At 47.1% G+C, this 22,136-nt stretch overlaps 1 protein-coding gene across 1 annotated transcript in view; it reads left to right on the top strand.

Moving 5' to 3' along the window:
- Window positions 1-10,322: 10,322 nt before the first annotated feature.
- The window catches only part of LOC144503994 (indian hedgehog protein-like), a 61,030-nt gene continuing 49,216 nt past the window's right edge, over window positions 10,323-22,136 (top strand). The window contains exon 1 of the mRNA XM_078229142.1: window positions 10,323-10,636. Coding sequence (XP_078085268.1) covers window positions 10,331-10,636 — 306 coding nt within the window. The 5' untranslated portion in view covers window positions 10,323-10,330. The remainder of the gene's footprint in view (window positions 10,637-22,136) is intronic.

Consider the following 22,136-nt stretch of genomic DNA (forward strand, 5'->3'; position numbering starts at 1 on the left):
ATTACAGCGCAGTACAGGCCCTTCTGCCCTCGATGTTGCGCCGACCTGTGAAACCAATCTAAAGCCCATCCAACCTACACTATTTCAATATCATCCATATGTTTATCCAATGACCATTTAAATGCCCTTAATGTTGGCAAGTCCACTACTGTTGCAGGCAGGTCATTCCACGCCCTTACTACTCTGAGTAAAGAACCTACCTCTGACATCTGTCCTATATCTATCACCCCTCAATTTAAAGCTATGTCCCCTCGTGCTAGCCATCACCATCCGAGCAAAGATGCTCTCACTGTCCACCCTATCTAATCCTCTGATCATCTTGTATGCCTCTATTAAGTTACCTCTTAACCTTCTTCTCTCTAACGAAAACAGCCTCAAGTCCCTCAGCCTTCCCTCATAAGAGCTTCCCACCATACCAGGCAGCATCCTGGTAAATCTCCTCTGCGCCCTTTCCAATGCTTCCACATCCTTCCTATAATGCGGCGACCAGAACTGTACGCAATACTCCAAGTGCGACCGCACCAGAGTTTTGTACAGCTGTAACATGACCTCCTGGCTCCGAAACTCAATCCCTCTACCAATAAAAGCTAACACTCCGTACGCCTTCTTAACAACCCTATCAACCTGGGTGCCAACTTTCAGGGATCTATGCACATGGACTCTCTGCTCATCCACACTACCAAGTATCTTACCATTAGCCCAGTACTCTGTATTCCTGTTACTCCTTCCAAAGTGAACCACCTCACACTTTTCCACATTAAACTCCATTTGCCACCTCTCAGCCCAGCTCTGCAGCTTATCTATGTCCCTCTGTAACCTGCAACATCCTTCCGCACTGTCCACAACTCCACCGACTTTAGTGTCATCCGCAAATTTACTAACCCATCCTTCTACGCCCGCATCCAGGTCATTTATAAAAATGACAAACAGCAGTGGCCCCAAAACAGATCCTTTTGAGACACCACAAGTAACTGAACTCCAGGATGAACAATTCTTACAGCTAGCCAATTTCTGATCCAAACCGCTAAATCACCTTCAATCCCATGCGTCCGTATTTTCTGCAATAGCTTACCGTGGGGAACCTTATCAAATGCTTTACTGAAATCCATATACACCACATCAACTGCTTTACCCTCATCCACCTCTTTTGTCACCTTCTCAAAGAACTCAATAAGGTTTGTGAGGCATGACCTACCCTTCACAAAACCGTGTTGACTATCCCTAATCAAATTATTCCTTTCTAGATGATTATAAATCCTATCTCTTATAATCCTTTCCAAAACTTTGCCCACAACAGAAGTAAGGCTCACCGGTCTATAATTACCAGGGTTTTCTCTACTCCCCTTCTTGAACAAGGGGACAACATTTGCTATCCTCCAGTCATCTGGCACTATTCCTGTAGAAGACAATGACGACATAAAGATCAAAGCCAAAGGCTCTGCAATCTCCTCCCTAGCCTCCCAGAGAATCCTAGGATAAATCCCATCCAGCCCAGGGGACTTATCTATTTTCACACTTCCCTCCAGGTGTTCCGCGTTTCCTCCCACAGCACAAAGATGTGCTGCTTAGGAGGATTGACCATTCTAAATTGCCCCTTAGTGTCCAAAGATCTGTAGATTAGGTGGATTAGCCATGGTAATAGATATAGGTTGAGAGGCGATAGATTTTAAACTGAGATGAGGAGGAACAACTTCTCGCAGAGGGTGGTGAATTTGTGGATCTCGCTGCCCCAGAGCGCGGTGGAGTCTGAATCGTTGAATGGTTTCAAGGAGGAGATAGATATATTTCTAATAAAAAAGGGATAAGGGGATATGGGGAACAGGTGGGGAGGTGGATTTGAGACCAGGGAGAGATCAGCCATGATCTGATTGAATGGCGGAGCAGGCTCGAAGGGCTGAATTTGCCGACTTCTGCTCCTAATTCCTATGTTTCTAAGTATGTAAAAGTGCGGGGTTATGGGCAGAGGGGAGGGTCAGCATGGGATGTTCTTGTGGCAAGTCGGTGCAGACTTGATGGGCTGAATGGCCTCCTTCTGCACTTTAGGGGTTCTATGGGGGAATTGGAGGGGCTATGGTACTCACTTCAAAAACTGTTCTGGTTGAAGGCTAGATCAAGGTGAATTGTAAGAGGACCAAAAATAGAAAATGCAGAAAAATCTCCGGACTCACCTGAACAGGTATAAGTTTATCCCACATTGAATGATCTGCTTGAGTACTAGTCTGAGACTGGAACCCCAATAGTTGCTGTCTACGTGAGTTGAGAGCTTTAAACTGGGCCAAGCAGTCAATTAATGCTGTTTGATTTCACTTAAGTGAGAGAGTGTGTGTGAGTGTGTCTCTGTATATGTGTGTCTTTGTCTGCATATGAATGTCAGAGTGTGTGTTTATGTCTGTGTACGTGTGAGTGTGTGTCTGTGTGTGTGCATCTGAGTGTGTATGGGGTGTGAGTGCGTATGTGTGTGTGTGTCTGTATGTGTGTGAGTGTGTTTGTGTGCCTGTTTACGTGTGTGAGTGTATGTATGAGTGTATGTGTGTTCGTGTGTGCATGTGTGTTCAAATTAGTGTGTGTGCGTGCGTTGTGTGCCTGTGTACGTGTGTGAGTGTATGTATGTTTGTGTGCGTGTGCACATGTGTGTGTTAGAATGAGTGTGTGTGTGTGTGAGTGAGTGTGTGTGTGTTATTAGGGTACAGGACCAGGGTATATTATGAAGCCAGACCAGACCCCAGCAATTTGCTATTTTGGCATTAATGTGAGGAAAGGGTGTTTCACTCCAGGCGCGATTCTATTGACACACCAGGAAGCCTTGATCAGGACAAACTTTAACAACACAGTTTAACTATCTCAAATGAATTAGCTTAACATTTACCAATTGAACAATATTAAATGTGACAAGAAACAGTTCTTAACTGCTAACCTATCCCCAGGAGTTCCAATTCAAGCAATACTCCTCTTAAAACCCCTCTTCAAAATCAGTTAGCAAACCCCTGGCTTTTGAGCTTCGACTTGTTAATAGCACTAGAGCTTTTTCAGATTCATAGAATCCCTACAATGCAGAAGAGGCCATTCAGCCCATCGAGTCTGCACTGACTCTCTGACAGAGTATCTTACCCAGGCCCTCTCATCCGCCCTATACCCGTAACCCCACACATTTACCATGGCCAATCCATCTAACCTATACATCTTGGAACACTAAGCGGTAATTTAGCATGGCAAATCCACCTAATCTGCACAACATTGGACATTCGAGCAATTCTTGAGAGACAGAGAGAGACAGGGAGAGATACCTGTCTTCTGAAAGCCTCAAACAGCAGCCTCCAGAGAGAGAGATCGGGCAGCAAACTGACTGTTTTAAAACAAAAGAGAAACTGTGTATCTTTGCTGCAAAATTAGCTCCTCCCATTAGCCTTGTCAATGAATCTAATCAAAACCCTACTCTGAAACCTCAAGGGAAACCTAAGTAAACACAAATGCATTAACTATGTTTAGACAAACACACCATTAACTAAAATCAGTCATTTCCTTGAACTCTGAGCTACCTGCTGCCCAGACAAATTGGCACCATGTAAAACAGAGCTGAATATTAAACATACCCCTTACAAGAAACATGATAAAATACATTCCCTAAAGGCACAGTATCATCAGGTGTGTGTTTGTCCAAGTGGTTAGTGAAACTGATGGAGTGAGTGTGAAATAAATTAACCACTGCAGTTCTCCAGGGAGAGGACATGAACAAGACTCTGGAAATGACACCCCTTTTGTTTATTACCAAAACACTTCCTTAATTGTTGGTGAGTTCCATAACTTATGGGAAACAATAAGGAACGTAAGACATCTGTTTGAAGACCTTAAATAGAAATTTAGTTTAGTTAACTCAGTAATAAAGTTGAGTAGGAGCATTGTAAATCCCACTTGACACATATACACGTAAACAGGACGAGGGCTGTAATTTCCACATAGGGATACTTTGGAGGGACCTCAGAGGCTGGACCTTGTTATCAATGACTTACATTTATATAGTGCCACTCCTTTAACACCATGGAGCAATGCATGAGAATATTTCCACCGAACATTTGACACTGAGCCACAGTAGGTGACATTCAGCCAGAAGGCCACAACCTTGGTCATTGGGGCACATTAGAAGGAGATAAGAGACAGAGAGGTGGAGAGATTTAGAAAGGGAATTCCAGAGCCATGGGGCTCAGGCAGCTGAAGACACGGCTGCCAAAGGTGAAGTGATGGAAATCAGGGGGCCATAAAAAGGCCAGAGTTGGAGGAGTGCAGAGATCTTGCAGAGTTGTCGAACTGGATCCTCTTCTACAACGCAATTCAATTTCACTTTGTTATCCATATGGAAATTAGTTTTGGGTACATTGCTCATTTGTTAGGAAATGATATACGAATGGGTAACAACAATAGAAGAAAGAAAGTGACCCCATTGCAAAAATCTAACTTCAATTAAAATATATATCAAAAACTATGCCAGTGCATTGAAATAATCAGCCAGTGAGCCCCACCCTGAGTCCATATCCTCATCCACACATCAAACTCCTCTGAAAGGTTCTTATAGAGAGGAGCACAAATGAGTTCAGAAACCGACTTGTGCAGTATCTGAGGGACTGTAGCCTTGCCCCTGAATGTACCCAGTTGTAACACTGAGACAAGGCACAGTAAGTAGTCTCACAACACCAGGTTAAAGTCCAACAGGTTTATTTGGTAGCACGAGCTTTTGGAGCACTGCCCCTTCATCAGGTGAGTCAGGGGCAGCGCTCCGAAAGCTCGTGCTGCCAAATAAACCTGTTGGACTTTAACCTGGTGTTGTGAGACTTCTTACTGTGCCCACCCCAGTCCAACGCCGGCATCTCCACACCACTGAGATAAGGGATGGTTCTCATTGTTCGTGATGCTCTTTATTTTTGTCAAAGTGCGTCAAGAATAAATTCCGTCCAAGAGATCTGCCCTTCGTGTCTGATTCAAATAAGCTCTGTCCCCTTAAAGAATCTGCTTTCCTAAGACAGCAGTATCAGAAGAGACATCCAGATAGGATAGGACTCTCAACAACAGCCAGATTGCAGAATCTACTCGAAAGGACTTTAATTTTCTGAGGTGGTATAAACATGTATATCCCTTAGACACCACATCTGCACACTTTTTCTCCAGATCTACTTATCATCTACTTTGACACCTAGATACTTGTAGTTAGTAAATGTTTCAATGTCTACTTCATGAAGCTGCACTGGAACAAGAGATTCTCTTTGGATACATGTGAGGTGAGAACCCATGTGGCTGTCCTTTAGAGAATAGAACATGCTGGGATGGTGCGGAACCAGACAGATGGGCTGCAAAGGCCACAGATTTCACCCTGTTACAGGGTCTCAGCACAAGTGGTGGTGTCAGCGTCTACAATTAGTCCATGGTTTAGGTAGAAAGAGAGAACCATCATCATGTTTCAGGGTGGCACAGTGGCACTGCTACCTCACAGCATTTATTCTGCCAATCCCCCTGACACTAAGGTGCAATTTAGCATGGCCAATCCACCTAATGCGCACATCTTTGGACTGTGGGAGGAAACCGGAGCACCCGGAGGAAACCCATGTGGACACGGGGAGAACATGCAAACTCCACACAGACAGTGACCTGAGGCCGGAATTGAACCTGGGACCCTGGTGCTGTGAGGCAACAGTGCTAACCATTGTGCCACCGTGCCGCCGTGCCGTCCAAGATGTGTATTTTAGGGAGATTAGCGGAGTAAATACGGGGTTACAGGGGTAGGGCCTGGGTAAAGATGCTCTGTCGGAGAGTTGGTGCAGACTCGATGGGCTGACTGGTCTCCTTCTGCACTATAGGGATTCTATGAGTCTTCTATTCTATGACTTGGAGACTCAGAGCCTGATCCCTAATGTAAACTCTCAGTGTCGGTCAGCACCGGACAAGAAGCAGGCTCCACTGACAGGGATTTGTCCCCACTGATTGGCCAGGAAAAGATGGTCACCTGACTCAAAGCATAACCTTCATCACGAGCTTGCAAGGAGATAGAAGAGAATAAATTGCAGTTTTCAAATTAATCTAATGAGATGATAAGTACAATAGTTCAGGAGCAGAGGGCTTGGTGGTTCGAATACACACACGCTTTCTAATTGGCAGGACAAGTGGATAAATGTGTTATTCCGTTAAAAGCAGAAAGAATCCTCAGATTTCTAAATAGAGACAAAATACAAAATCCAGGCGAGACCTCAGCTGGTGTTTTCTGAGCACTTTACTTTCAAAAAGATGCCAGGAATTGGAGGGAGTCCAGAGGAGATTTACTAGAATGGGACCAGGGATGAGCTTCTTTGGTTGGGTGATGAGGCTGGAGAAGCTGGCCTTGTTTTCCTTACAGCAGAGGAGGCTAAAGGCAGATTTAATGGAGGGGTTCAAAATCATGGAGGATTTGGATAGGGTAAATAAAGAGAAACTGTTTCCATTGGCAGGTGGCTCGGTAACCAGAGAACACAGATTTAAGAAAATTGGCAAAAGAACCAGAGGTGAGATGAGGAGAAAGTATTTTTGACGCAGTGAGTTGTTGTGATCTGGAATGCGCTGCCTGGTAGTGAAAACTGATGCAACAGTAACTTTCAAAAGGGATCTTGGGTTATATTTTTGGAAAGAGAATAAAATGCATGGCAATGGGGGGAGAGTAAGGGGTGGGACTTATTGCATGGGACTTTCAAAAGAGGCCACTCAGGAGCTACTACCTGTGGTTTAGGATTTTATTAATCTAGGAAGGATTATTATGGGTGATATTAGCATCTTAAGACCTGTCCAATTTATTAAGTTTGGAGTCCAATTTTTAATGTACGGTCCCAGCATCCAACCAATCAGGGAGCTCTTCAATCAGCACCCAATCAAGCAGAGACCTATCCAACCATCACCCAACCAATCAGAGAGCACTTCAAACACTATAACAAGATCCAAATGAGCATAGTATTAACAGTTACTCTCCAGGTTATGCGAAGGGTTTTACAATGTACTTACTGGACTACCTCCAAAAGATACATCTGGGGTGGATTCTATCTCTTTGTAAGCCCTATCTGCTCCTGATAATGCAAAGTCCTTGCCACTAAAACATGAATTAGACAAGATTTGAATTCATTAAAGTTATAAGGCAACTAACTATGAGCTTGTCCTACATCACAGTAAGAGGACGTTCAGCCCATCAGGGGAGACCATTGTGCTTATCTCACCAAATATCAATTAAACAAAGCTTACCTTCAAGGAAATAATGTTTAGGGTTGGGACATATTACCCCATAACTTGGGAGATTCCTTAACCATACAGGATAACCTGATCTCCACACTGAGGGACAATGTGTGATACCCCAGTGCTGTACAGTGCCCACACTGAGGGACAGTGTGTGATACCCCAGTACTGTACAGAGCTCACACTGAGGGACAGTGTGTGATACCCCAGTACTGTACAGTGCCCACACTGAGGGACAGTGTGTGATAGCCCAGTACTGTACAGTGCCCACACTGAGGGACAGTGTGTGATAGCCCAGTACTGTACAGTGCCCACACTGAGGGACAGTGTGTGATACCCCAGTGCTGTACAGTGCCCACACTGAGGGACAGTGTGTGATACCCCAGTACTGTACAGAGCTCACACTGAGGGACAGTGTGTGATAGCCCAGTACTGTACAGTGCCCACACTGAGGGACAGTGTGTGATAGCCCAGTACTGTACAGTGCCCACACTGAGGGACAGTGTGTGATAGCCCAGTACTGTACAGTGCCCACACTGAGGGACAGTGTGTGATAGCCCAGTACTGTACAGTGCCCACACTGAGGGACAGTGTGTGATAGCCCAGTACTGTACAGTGCCCACACTGAGGGACAGTGTGTGATACCCCAGTGCTGTACAGTGCCCACACTGAGGGACAATGTGTGATAGCCCAGTGCTGTACAGTGCCCACACTGAGGGACAGTGTGTGATAGCCCAGTGCTGTACAGTGCCCACACTGAGGGACAGTGTGTGATAGCCCAGTACTGTACAGTGCCCACACTGAGGGACAGTGTGTGATAGCCCAGTACTGTACAGTGCTCACACTGAGGGACAATGTGTGATACCCCAGTACTGTACAGTGCCCACACTGAGGGACAGTGTGTGATACCCCAGTACTGTACAGTGTCCACACTGAGGGACAATGTGTGACACCCCAGTACTGTACAGTGCCCACACTGAGGGACAGTGTGTGACACCCCAGCACTGTAGAGAGCCCACACGGAGAGACAGTGACTGTTTAATTGAGTAGATTGCCCAGGCTGATGGATCAATTCAGCACGGGACAGGCTGAGGGAGAAATTACTGATTATTCAGCCACTGGTCAGAGTGGCTGACCTGAGGATAACGCCAGAACCATGTCTGGGGGAAAAGGAACTATTTGCCGCCTGGTTTTCCCCGGGATAATTGATGCGGACACTGAGGAATCCGTCCAAAAAGAAAAGGTGGTGTGGGGGAGACAGAGAGAGAGGCTGGCATGGGAAGGAATAAATCCCACAAGGTGATTCTGGTTTTGCTGCTGTGAGAAGGAGACTCCCTAACTGTGACACACACTCCGGCTCCAGGACAGAGTGGATTTGGGACAGTGTGGGGAAGGGGGGGTAGGTGTGGCTTTTCAGAGGAGGAGAGGATGGAGGTGCTGGAAGGAGGAGGAGGGGGGATATTTGAATGTGTGCTGCGGGATGGGAGAGAGAGGTGCAATGCCCTCTCCCCTCACTGTGTGTGTGTGTGTGTGTGTGTGAGTGCCAGGGCAGAGGGGGAGCTGGCTGGGTGAGTGAGTGAGTGAGTGAGTGGTGAGGGGCGCGGTTGGAGGGGAGGGTGCGGTCTCTGCACACTCGGATCTCAGGGAAGTTTCTCAGCTGAATGCAGCAGCAGCAGCAGCTCAAAGCGGAGGTCCCGCTCCCACTCTCCCCGCCCTGTGCTGGGGAACTGGCCGCTGACAGCAGCCTGGGTCTCAGCTCTGTCTCTCTGCGACTCTCCCTCCCACTGCCCGCTGCCCACTTCCATCCCCAGCCCTGGCTCTCTCTCACTCCCTGTCCATTTAGCACCTTCTAACCATCCTCTCTCTGTGTATTCCTGGCTGTCTCTGAGTCAATTCTCTTCCCTTTTTTATCACATTCTCACCACTTTGTACATCTCTGTCACTGTCTCACCTGCTTCGAGTTCCCCCTCTCTCTCTTCCTGATCTATTCACCTCTGTGGATCTGTCACTTGCCGGCTGTATTTCCCATCGGAGAATTTCTCTCTCAGTTTCCCTCTTGTGTCTCTGTGTCAGCCCCTCTCAGTGAATCTCACTGAACTCTCTCTCTGTTTAAACCTTCCCTTTCAGGCTCTGTCTGACCGGTGTGTCTCCCTGTGTCTGTGACCCCTCTTCTTGAGCCCGAGTTCTGCATCGTCTCTCCCTCTATCTCTGCTTCTCTCTCCAGTGTAGCCCTCTATTCCAGCCTTGCTGTCTCTCTCTATCCCTCTGTATCTATCCCCTCACTCTATCCCTGTATCCATTCCAATTCCCTCTATTCCTGTATCTATCCCACTCTCTCTATCCCTGTATCTATCCCCTCTCACTGTCCATATATATCCCGTCTCCCTGTGTCTCTCTATCTCGCTGTATCTACCCCCTCTATTCCTCTGTATTTATCCCACTCTCCCTATCCTTGTATCTATTCCCACTCTCCCTGTGTCTCTGCCTCTTGCTGTATCCCTCTGTATCTATCCCCCTCTCTTTATCCCTCTGTCTCTCTATCTCTCTGTATCCCTCTCTCCCTATCTCTCCATCCCTGCCTCTCTCTCTCTCTCTCTCAGTCCTGCTTTCTCTCTCTCTCACACACACACACACACACTCTGAGCACTCTCTCACTCTCTCACCTCTCTCCCAGCGGGACTATCTGCTCTCCCGTTGCCAGCCCCGGCTCCCTGCGGGACTTTGGCGTTTCCCCACCCATGCAGCGAGTGGCCGGGGCTGGTGTCCGGCTGGAGCAGTGATTCCCCCCGGGGGTTGGGGAGGGAGGGCTGGAGGAGGTGCTGAGGGCGGCCGGGGAGGGTGGGGAGAGAGCCGGGCTGCCCTCCCGCTGCGCTCCCGTCTCTGCGCCCCTGGATGGGGAGAAGTGCGGCTCCGGGCAACCGAGACTGATCGCGTTTCCCCGAGAGCTGGGGCTGGGAGGGAGGGAGGGAGGGGGTGGGGAAGGGGGGGGGGGTGGTGGTGACAGATACCCCCCCTGGATCAGGGTTGGAGGGGGGGGGGACACACTGGCTCTGAGCTGTGAGGGGGACAGGAGACCCGCTGGGGTGGGGGGACCATGCGAGCTGGCTGGAGTGTGCTGTTAGTGCTGGCCAGCGGCTCTCTGCTCCTCAGCCCCGCGGTGATGGCCTGCGGGCCAGGCAGGGGCTACGGCAGCAGGAGGAGACACAACCGCAAGCTCACCCCGCTCTCCTACAAGCAGTTCATCCCCAACGTGGCCGAGAAGACCCTGGGGGCCAGCGGCAAATCCGAGAGCAAGATCAACAGGAACGCGTCCCGCTTCAAGGAGCTGATCCCCAACTATAACCCGGACATCATCTTCAAGGACGAGGAGAAATCCGGAGCCGACAGGCTGATGACCCAGGTAAGACTCAGAGAGAGAGAAATACCCCCCCTTCCCTCCCATCCCACAATCACAGCATCGCTCCTGCCGTTCAGCCCCTCTCTCTCTCTCCTATTCTGGCTAGCCGGGTGCTCCAGCTTCCTCCCACAGTCCCAAAGACTTGTTGCACTAGGGTAGCACTTCAGCCTCACAGTGCCAGGGACCCGGGTTTGATTCCCGGCTTGGGTGACTGTCTATGCAGAGTTTGCACGTTCTCCCCATGTCTGTGTGGGTTTCCTCCGGGTGCTCTGCTTTCCTCCCAGAGTCCCAAAGAACTGCTGCATGGGGATGGCACAGTGGCACAGTGGTTAGCACTGCTGCCTCACAGCACCAGGGACCCAGGTTCAATTCCCGGCTTGGGTCACTGTCTGTGTGGAGTCTGCACATTCTCCCCGTGTTTGCGTGGGTTTCTTCTGGGTGCTCCGGTTCCCTCCCACAGTCCGAAAGGCGTGCTGGTTAGGGTGCATTGACCGTGCTAAATTCTCCCTGAGTGACCCGAACAGGCGCCCGAGTGTGGTGTCTAGAGGATTTTCACAGTAACTTCATTGCAGTGTTAGTGTAAGCTTACTTGTGAGTAACAAGTAAACTATTAGGAAAATCTTCAATTTAGAGCTCCCAGCAATTCCTCTTCCCCTTTTCGTTTTGCAAGTTTTAAAAAATTTAATTGAATCGTTCCAGATCCTAACAACTCACTGTTAACTTAACAAAAAAATCTCAGCGGGTCCAACCTTTGCCTGGAAAAGGGCAAAGAAATTAACTTTGAGAGAGAGATGTCTTTGACTTTTATTTGACTCGAGGTGTCACCCTGTGGGCAAAGGGTTCCATATCTCCTGCCTCTTTTCGCACAGAACGACGCCGAATTTAACAGCCCAGGTGCAGACCATTCGGCCCTGCCGCCTCATACTTTCCCCCCACAAACACCATCGTCCTTAACTTTCTAGTCCCTTCTTCGTGTAATTTTCTCCCCCTCTCTGATGTGCCTTAGCCGGTGAAGTAGGTGACAATTATTTCCCTGTGGGAACGGGCTCCACGTCCTGGGAAAAGGAACATTTATTATAATTTTTTTAAATGATAAAAGTTACTTTTTGTTTTGCTGTTTTAACATGTCTTCCCCCACCCCCGTCCCCGGGTCACTGTTTTAGGTTTCTCTGTTTACTCAGCTCCCTTGCAAACAACATTTGCCCTTTGCACTCGCCTATCTCTCTGAGTTCCCTGAACCTTCACTGACCGGTTACCGAGAGAGAAAAGTGGCCGACACACCGGAGTTAGCAAGAAAAAAAAACCTCATTCATTTATCTATATTCATGCAATTACTCTCAGAGGCGCCTAAAGCAGACCAAAAAAATGATCCCAATTATTCAATATTTCCACTCCACGGCCGTGTGTATTTTTTTAAAAAGAAAAAAATATTATTTATATAACAGGAAATTTGTTTAAGCGTTCATTGGGTTATTCCAAAACAAGAACGCGCTGTCTTTATTTTACTTTCCCTGAAGTGAAGCGGAAATGTTGGGTCTGTGTGCTGTTTTTAAGGGCATGGTCTATTTCCACTCCTTACTGTGATAAATTGACAATAACCTTTGTACAGTTAACCAGGGGCTGTTGTCAGAGAGCCGGGCCGGAGTTCAGGGTTGAGTTGTTTAAATTTAGTGCACAAGTCAAGGTGGAGGCGACTGGGCTGAGGGTCCCTTCTCTCAGCCCCACCATCGCTGCTTAAAGCGGCTGGAGGGGGGCAAACAGAGTTGGGGGTTCACCTGTGCTTTTCAATGGAGACAGACCCGCCTGAAAAATAATATCTGTGTTTGTGTAAATGAGTCTGGGCGCGTGTGTATTTGTGCAAATATTTGTGTATGTGGGTCCAGGTATGTGTGTCCCTGCTGTGTGCCTGTTAATACTGTGTTTGTGTGTGAGTGCAAGTGTAAGTGTTGAGTTTGGTTCTGTGTGAATACACGTGTGTGTGAGTGTTTGGTTATGTGTGTATGTTTATTTGTACATGCGTGTCTCGGTCTGTGTGTCTGTTAGTATTGTATTTGTGTGTGAGTGCAAGTGTGAGTGTTGAGTTTGGTTGTGTGTGAGTACATGTGTGTGTTTGGTTGTGTGTGTATGTTTGTGTAAATACTTGTGCATGCATGTCTCGGTATGTGTGTCTGTTAGTATTGTATTTGTGTGTGAGTGAATGTGTGTGTGTGTGTGTGAGCGTTGTTTGGTTGTGTGTGTGTGTGTTTATTTGTGCATGTGTATCTTGGTCTGTGTGTCTGTTGGTATTGTATTTGTGTGTGAGTGCATGTTGTCAGTGTTGAGTCTGGTTGTGTGTGAGTGCATTTGTGTGTGTTAAAAGCAAATGACTGCGGATGCTGGAATCTGAAACCAAAAGAGAAAGCGTTGGAAAATCTCAGCTTTGACAAAGGGTCATCTGGACTCGAAACGTCAGCTCTTTTCTCTCCTTACAGATGCTGCCAGACCTGCTGAGATTTTCCAGCGTTTTCTCTTTTGGTTGTGTGTGTGTATGTTTATTTGTGCATGTGTATCTCGGTCTGTGTGTCTGTTGGTATTGTATTTGTGTGTGAGTGCATGTTGTCAGTGTTGAGTTTGGTTGTGTGTGTGAGTGACTGTATGCTTGCTCCATACACATAAGGATTTGTGTGCAATGTATGCACGGCATAAGATTGTCCTTCACAGAAAATCATTATTGGCTCAGATTTCATGCAAGGATATTGCTCAGTTGAAGATTTCAGTTACATGTCAGAACACCAGTTCTAAATGTTAATTACATTCTGTATTAAATACTGTGGCTGCCCCAGTTCACCCTCAACAATCCAAAGGACATTCGCTAGTCTTTGAAAAATTCACCCCCAGAATATGTGTGTCGCCGGCTAGACTAATATTTGTTGCCCATTCCAAGATGCCCTTGAGAAGGTGGTGGTGAGCAGTCTCCTTGAACTACTGCTGTTTGCATGGTGTAGGTACATCCACAGTGCTGTTAGATAGGGAGTTCCAGGATTTTGACTCATTGATGAGGAAAGGATGGTGATGAAGCTCCAAGGCAGGATGGTGCGTGGCTTGAAGGTGGTGGTGTTCCCATGCACCTGCTGCCCCTGCCCTTCTAGGTGTTGGGGTTGGCAGGTTTGGGCCATTCTGTTGGTGATGGCTTGGTGAATTGATGCACTGCGCCCCATTAACAGTACAGACTGGAGCAGTGGCTGGAGGGAACAGATGTGAACTATGTTTGTGCACATTTTAGGGCGGCACGGTAGCACAGTGGTTAGCACTGCTGCTTCACAGCTCCAGGGTCCTGGGTTCGATTCCCGGCTCGGGTCACTGTCTGTGTGGAGTTTGCACATTCTCCTCGTGTCTGCGTGGGTTTCCTCCAGGTGCTCCGGTTTCCTCCCACAGTCCAAAGATGTGCGGGTTAGGTTGATTGGCCAGGTTAAAAATTGTCCCTTAGAGTCCTGGGATGCGTAGGTTAGAGGGATTAGCAGGTAAAAATATGTGGGGGTTGGGATTGTGGTCGGTGCAGACTCGATGGGCCGAATGGCCTCCTTCTGCACTGTAGGGTTTCTATGTTTCTATGGTTACTGCTTAAATCTCTTGCAAGACCTTTTGGATGGTTTATGGACATGAGTCTGAGTTAACATTGTGTTAACACAGGGGCTTCATTAGATGAAATACCGTCCCCCCATCCCCGATGATTCTATCACTTTGTGTAGAGTATCTACTAAAGGGAATGCCTAATTCCCTGATTCCTGTACCCATCCAAGCCCCTCAAACAGTATTGCAAACAAAGGTATCAGAAATATTATCACACCAATATCTAATGCTTTTCTAATAAATTTCTCTCTCTGCTTTATGAGTCTTCTATCATTCAGTCAGAGTCAACTCTAAGTCTGAATTCCCACTCCACAGACTTAGAATCCCTACAATGCAGAAGGAGGCCCATCAAGCCTGCCCTGACAACAATCCCACCCGGATCCTATCCTCGTAACCCCATGTATTTACCTTGCGAATCCTCCTGACACCAATGGTCAATTTAACATGGCCAATCAACTTAACTCGCACATTTTCAGGCTGTGGGAGGAAACTTGGAGCACCCGGAGAAAACCCACGCAGACACGGGGAGAATGTGCAAACCCCCACAGACAGTGACCCAAGGCTGGAATCGAACCTGGGCTCCTGCTGAGAGGCCACTGTGTCCCCATAACCTCACAAAGATCTAGGCTGGCACTCCCAGTGCAGTACTGACGGAATGCTGCACTGTTAGAGATGCCATCTTTTGTACAAAATGTTACACCGGGGCCACGTCTTGGGCCTCTCAGGTGCGCGTAAGAGATCCTGTGCCACCATAGGAAGAAGATCAAGGGAATTCTCCTCGCTGTCCTCTGCCAACATCCATCCCTCTGCCAACTCCATTATCAGCCTGCTATTTGTGGGATCTTACTGTGCTCACATTGGCTGATACAATTCCTGCATTACAGTAGACACTACACTTTAAAATTATTTAAGGGCGGCACGATGGCACAGTAGTTAGCACTGCTGCCTCACAGTGCCAGGGACCTGGGTTTGATTCCCGGATTGAGTCACTGTCTGTGTGGAGTTTGCACATTCTCCCCGTGTCTGCGTGGGTTTCCTCCGAGTGCTCCAGTTTTCTCCCACACTCGAAAGATGTGCGGGTTAGGTTGAATGGCCGTGCTAAATTAACCCTTAGTGTCAGGGGGACTAGCAGAGTAAACACGTGGGGTTACAGGGATAGGGCCTGGGTGGGATTGTGATTGGTGCAGGCTGAATGGGCCAAATGACCTCCCTCTGCACTGTAGGGATTTTATGATTCTATGAATTGGCTATAAAGCACTTTGTGAGGTTGTGAAAGGCGCTATATAAATGCAAGCTTTTCTTTAGTGCAGATGTCAACTAGTTTAGCTTTACTGAGTTAACAGCTCCATGGGATTAGTGGACAGTGCAGTTCAAAGTAAGGTGTAAAATATAAAATCCAGCGGCCTCCAACCATTGGTTCAGACACAGGCTGTAACCTGCCGATAGTCCAGAGAGCCTGTGGTGACAGCAGTCACATGCATTGATACAGCACCTCCTCCCAGGAAAGAAGACTCCCAAAGTACTTCACACGAGCATTATCAGTCAATATTTGAAACCGGGCCACGTAAAGTGACGATAGGACAGGAGGCTGAAAACCTGGTCAAAGTGGGAGGTTTTAAGGAGAAGGAGGTTTTGTGGCAAAGAGGTTTGAGGACAGAATCCCAGAGTTTGGGGCCTAGACAGCCGAGGGTGCGTGTGCGGAGGATATTGTGCAGTGTAATTTGCAGGCTGAAATTTCTGAGGCAATGTAAGTGGCAGAGAACACGATGGAGATGTTTGTGCCAGGATCTCAGTCTGATGGAAATCATTGGTTTGTTTTAAAACTTGATTATGACTCTAGAATGTTTGTTTGTTTTTACAGCGCTATTCCTCCTCCTGCCCCCTGCCCCACCCCCATTCCCCCGTCGTCAAATGAAAACGTGAAGGAATGTTGTTGTCTTGTGTAGCGTTGGTCGATTGCGTCTCTTTTTCCTTCTCTTTCGCAATGAAGACGCAATGATTCCAAAGAAACAACACACTTGTATCTATAATCGCACCCCTCACAATATCTCAAAACACTGTAGAGCAAACAAAGTATCCCTTTTGAAACATAATCGCTGTTGTAATGTAGAAAACCAATTTGCACACAGCAAGATCCCACAAAAGCACGGTGGCACAGTGGTTAGCACTTCTGCCTCTCAGCACCAGAGACCAGGGTTCAATTCCAGCCTCGGGTCACTGTCTGTGTGGAGTTTGCACATTCTCCCCGTGTCTGCGTGGGTTTCCTCGGGTGCTCCGGTTTCCTCCCTCACGCCAAAGATGTGCAGGTTAGGTTGATTGGCTATGCTAAATTGCCCCTTAGTGTCAGGGGGATTAGCAGGGTGTGGTTACAGGGATAGGGCCTGGGTGGGATTGTTGTTGATGCAGGCTTGTTGGGCCAAATTGCCTTCTTCTGCACTGTAGAATTTATGCTTCTATGAAACCCACCATCCAGGTGCATTGTTTATACTAAATTGTCCCTTAGTGTCCTGGGATGAGTAGGATAGAGGGATTGGTGGGGTAAATATGTGGGATTACAGAGATAGGGCCTGGGTGGGATTGTTGTCGGTGCAGACTCGATGGACTGAATGGCCTCCTTCTGCACTGTAGGGATTTTACGTTTCTATATTTCTAAACAGCAATGTGCTAACTATCAGATAATCTGTTATCAATATTGACTGTGACAGAGGGGCGGCAACACCTTTGTTCATCTTTGAATTAGTGCCACGGGATATTTTGAGAGGAGTAGGGTGAATATCCTCTCTCGAAGGCAGGGAGAATTCTCCCGTCCCACCTGCCGCGGGAATCATAGCAAACGGGGGGGGGGCAGACGATGCAAAGGTCTGTTGACCTCGGGCGGTTTTGGGGTGATCGCGGCCGGAAAATCTCGCCCAGCATCTCTGCCCTCTGCAGCTTAAGTCTTGACTCAGATTTTGTCTTTAAGGTTCTGGAGTGGGACTCGGACCTTCTGATAGAGGTGAGAGCTCTCCTCACTGAGCCATGGCTGACATCGTCTCTGTGCTACCTCTCCATGACTTTTTGTGACCTCGATAGAGTTGACTTAACGGCTGGAATTCTCCAGTCTCGCACACTCCACTACCGCTGCCAACTGAAATGGATAATTTGGCGCTCTTGCCAAATCTCCATTCACTGCAGTGGGACCGAATAATCCCAGCCCGAGGCGATGTCAGAGAATTCCGGCCAACATTTGCCGGTTTGACATTTGTGGATTGTAATGCAAATCGTGGTGATTTATTGGTTGAAAATGTTACATTGAGCACACTCCTCAATGGACATAGGACATAAGAACATAGGAGCAGGATTATGCCATTCGGCCCATCAAACCTGCCTCACCATTCAATTCGATCATGGCTGATTATCCACCTCAACACCAGCATTCCCATGTTCCTTGAAGTCATTCATATCCAGCAATCTATCAATTTCTGTCTTGAACATACTCAAGTGTCCACCAGTCCTCTGGGGTAGAGAATTCCAAAGATTCACCACCCTCTGAGTGAAGAAATTCCTCCACATCTCAGTCTTAAATGCCCTTCACGTTATTCTGAGTGTGTGTCCCCTGGGTCTGGACTCACCACATCTGGACTCACCACATCTGGACTCACCACATCTGGACTCTCCACATCTGGACTCACCAGCCAGGGGACAAATCCTATCTACATCTCCCTTGTCATTGCTTGTAAGAATTCTGTACGTTTCAATGAGATTACCTCTAATTCTTCTAAACTCTAGCCAATACAATCCCAATCTCCCCAATCTCTTCTCGTAAGACGATTCAACCATCCCACGGATTAGTCTAATGAACCTCTGTTGCACTCCCTCTATGGCAAGTATATTCTTCCTTCGATAAGGAGACCAAAATTGTGCACTATGCTCCAATGATTGAGTTTTTACCTACATTGCACAGAGCTAAGCTATTGAGTCCATGGTGCCAGTTTTGATTCCTGGATCTGTGCTGGATCTACTTGCCTCAGCTAAAAGAGGTAAAAGTGGGCCATAGGGGGTGAAAAATAAATCAGTTCCATAGAGGGATAAATATCAGTTAGGATGTCAGGTAGAACTACCCCGCTCTTCTTTCAATCGGAGCTAACAACGGTATCTTCAACAGTGCAGCACACCCTCAGTGCAACACTAGAGCACGAGGCATCAGTCATGGAAGTGGGCCTTAAACTCAGAAATGGCCACTCAGAGGCGGGTGCTACATCTGACAGACAAAAAAAAGGGATAGTGATAAGAGCAAGGTTAGGCCACAATTTGAGTCTATAAGCAACTTGTGACACCCCTATTATAGTAAAGTTATGAGGCAGCATCAGTTCACACTAGCACAGAGACTCAAAAGGAGAGTTATAGAATTATAGAAACTCTACAGTGCAGAAGGAGGCCATTCGGCCCATCAAGCCTGCACCGGCAACAATCCCACCCAGGCCCAATCCCCGTAATCCCACATATTTACTCCACTAATCCCTCTAACCTCCGCATCCGGGACACTAACTGGCAATTTAGCACACCCAATGCACCTAACCCGCACATCTTTGGACTGTGGAAGGAAACCGGAGCACCCGGAGGTAATCCACGCAGACACAGGGAGAACGTGCAGACTTCACACAGACAGTGACCCGAGGCAGCAGTGCTAACCACTGTATCACCGTGCCGCCCATAATCAAGTCAATCAAGGTTTCTAAAGTTCTGGAAGGTTCTGATGGTCTGAATAAGGAAATTCTATTTCTTCTTGTAGGGGAGTCTGTGATCGCACCCCAGTCATTGGGTTAAAACCACCAGTGCAAGAGTGAGGAAAGCAGTGTGGAAAACCATTCCTACACAGCTGCTGTTCTTAGTGTAAGGAATGAGTGCGTTGTCATGGGAAATATTTGAGGTTTAAACCATTGTACCTTTAAAGGAAACCTGGAATAATAGCTGACGCAGAGAAAGAAATAGGGCTATAGAGTGACTGCGATACAGTAATTTTGGATTGACACAGGGCTATAGAGAGAGAGCACGGGGCAATGGGGTGCTCCAGAAAAGAGCTAGCCGAGTCACAATGGACCGAGTGGCTTCCTACTGTGTGTTAAACATTCAGTGGCTCCATGTTTCACAGGGAGGCGATGGCCTAGTGGTATTATCACTGAACTATTAATCCAAGAACTCAGCTAATGTTCTGGGGACTTGGGCTCGAATCCCATCATTGCAGATGGTGGAATTTGAATTCAATAAAAAATATCTGGAATTAAGAATCTACTGATCGCCATGAAACCATTGTCTATTGTCAGAAAAAAACCATCTGGTTCCCTTTCAGGAAAGAAATCTGCCATCCTTACCTGGTCTGGCCTACATGTGCCTCCAGAGTCACAGCAATATGGTTGACTCTCAACTGCCCTCTGAAATGGCCTAGCAAACCATTCAGAACCAGGGCAACTAGGGATAGGCAATAAATGCCGGCCAGCCAGTGACATACATGTCCCATGAATGAATAAAGAGAAATGTGCCATTTAATGCCTACATGTGAATGGTAACTTTTAAGTAAATATACATGGAACCAATTTCTATCAAGTCATGATAGAGGCTGATACAGGCACAATGGGCCGAATGGTCTTCTGTATTACAATGTTCTATGATTTGTGTGGACCTTGAGTTTTTGAAATGTAAGGGATATTAGAAACATTCCTCTCTTGTCATAGCTGGTGACATACTGCATGACAGCAGTGCAGAGAATCCCTCTCTTTATTCCCGTCTTTAGAGAAAAAACAAAGTTACTCGAGTATTATCTTAGACTTTCTTCTTTTCCTGTGGATTTCTGTTACAATATTTTTTTTGCTTAACTAGGCAGTGTCAGGGAGGAAGTCCAGGGTGTACAAACACCACTCCCCTCCCCTGCAATTTCTATGATCGAAAGAATATGCCTTACATCACTTGATAGATGTTCTTTAGGAGTTAGGTAGTTCTCTAATTCAGCCAGTCAAGGCCGATCATTTGGGCTGGCGCTTCACTAGAGTATTGCCGTGATCAATAATAGCGTTTTCAATTAACTAGTGGTGCGTAAGCAAACCGGGGCTCCATGTTTTTGTCTTTCCAGGCCCACAAGGCTGTTTCTCATTTCACTTGCTTTATTTGAATTGTTAGATTAATAGAAGTAATAATGTTTCTGTTTGAACCTTATTGTGAAATTCCTATTTATATAGCAGAGCTTTGGAAGTAGTTATTGTTTGGTCTGGCAAACTCATAACACCCTCGATAAGCAGCCTAAGTCGTTGTAAATTGGTTATATCATTGGGAGGAAATTGGCAATGAGAAGTTAGCGAACTTGTAAGTGTGATTTATATGAATGGATTGAGTGTGTGAGTTAATCTGGGCTCTTTTATCCTCTCCGACTCCATAAACTCCCAACTAGATTCTCCAGTGAGTTCTGTGATCTTCACACTTTAGGTTGTTGGTTTTTGTGAGGTAGGATCCATCAACCAGTATCTCCAGCCGCCAGGTTGGGTAATGTACAAAGTGACGCTCCCTCTGCTTTGAAGAGGTGAGTTTTACGCTGTCCCAACATCGCTTCCCAGCTCTTAATTCCCAACCTGTATGATCATCTCTTTTCCGTATGGTAGCCATGATGTGGTAATGCCGGTGTTGAACTGGGGTAAGCACAGTAAGAAGTCTCACAACACCAGGTTAAAGTCTGACAGGTTTATTTGAAATCACGAGCTTGCGGAGCGTGGAGGTAGAGTCCTGATGAAGGAGCAGTGCTCCGAAAGCTCGTGATTCCAAATGGACGGCACGGTAGCACAGTGGTTAGCACTGCTGCTTCACAGCTCCAGGGACCTGGGTTCGAATCCCGGCTTGGGTCACTGTCTGTGTGGAGTTTGCACATTCTCCTCGTGTCTGCGTGGGTTTCCTCCGGGTGCTCCGGTTTCCTCCCACAGTCCAAAGATGTGCGGGGTAGGTTGATTGGCCATGCTAAAATTGCCCCTTAGTGTCCTGGGATGTGTAGATTAGAGGGATTAGTGGGTAAAATATGTAGGGATATGGGGGTAGGGCCTGGGTGGGACTGTGGTCGGTGCAGACTCGATGGGCCGAATGGCCTCTTTCTGTACTGTAGGGTTTCTATGATTTCTATGAAACCTGTTGGACTTCAACCTGGTGTTGTGAGATTTCTCACTGTTTCCTTATGGTGACCAATAGGTACTGAATTGGGGGCACTTCTACTCAAAGGGGCATCACAATTAAATCCATTCCCAACTCGCACATGCAGTCAGGGGTAAAATAGGCCTGGGATGGTAGCATTGAACAACCAATTGTGAACTGACTGCCCAATTTTGCAACCAGCCCAATTTCCCTTCCAGGGACGCATGAACTGTTGATGTCAATTAATTGCCTGCTTTTGCACAATTGACCAATAAAAAAGACTTGCATTTATATAGCGTCTTTCATGACCACAGGGCATCCCTGAGCACTTTACAGCCAATTACATACTTCCAAAGTGATGGCCTAGTGGTATTATCACTAGACTATTAATCCAGAAACTCAGCTAATGATCTGGAGACAGGGGTTCGAATCCCACCACGGCAGATGGTGGAATTTGAATTCAATAAAAAATATCTGGAATTAAGAATCTACTGATGACCATGAAACCATTTTCGATTGTCGGAAAAACCCATCTGGTTCGCTAATGTCCTTTAGGGAAGGAGATCTGCCGTCCTTAGCTGGTCTGGCCTGCATGTGACTCCAGAGCCACACCAATGTGGTTGACTCTCGACTGCTCTTGGGCAACTAGCGATGGGCAATAAATGCTGGACAGCCAGCAATGTCCCACGAATTAATTTTAAAAAGTCACTGTGTAATGTAGGAAACACAGCAGCCAATTTGTGCGCAG

Source organism: Mustelus asterias, chromosome 14, assembly GCF_964213995.1.
Source record: "Mustelus asterias chromosome 14, sMusAst1.hap1.1, whole genome shotgun sequence".
In the NCBI taxonomy this organism is placed as follows: domain Eukaryota; kingdom Metazoa; phylum Chordata; class Chondrichthyes; order Carcharhiniformes; family Triakidae; genus Mustelus; species Mustelus asterias.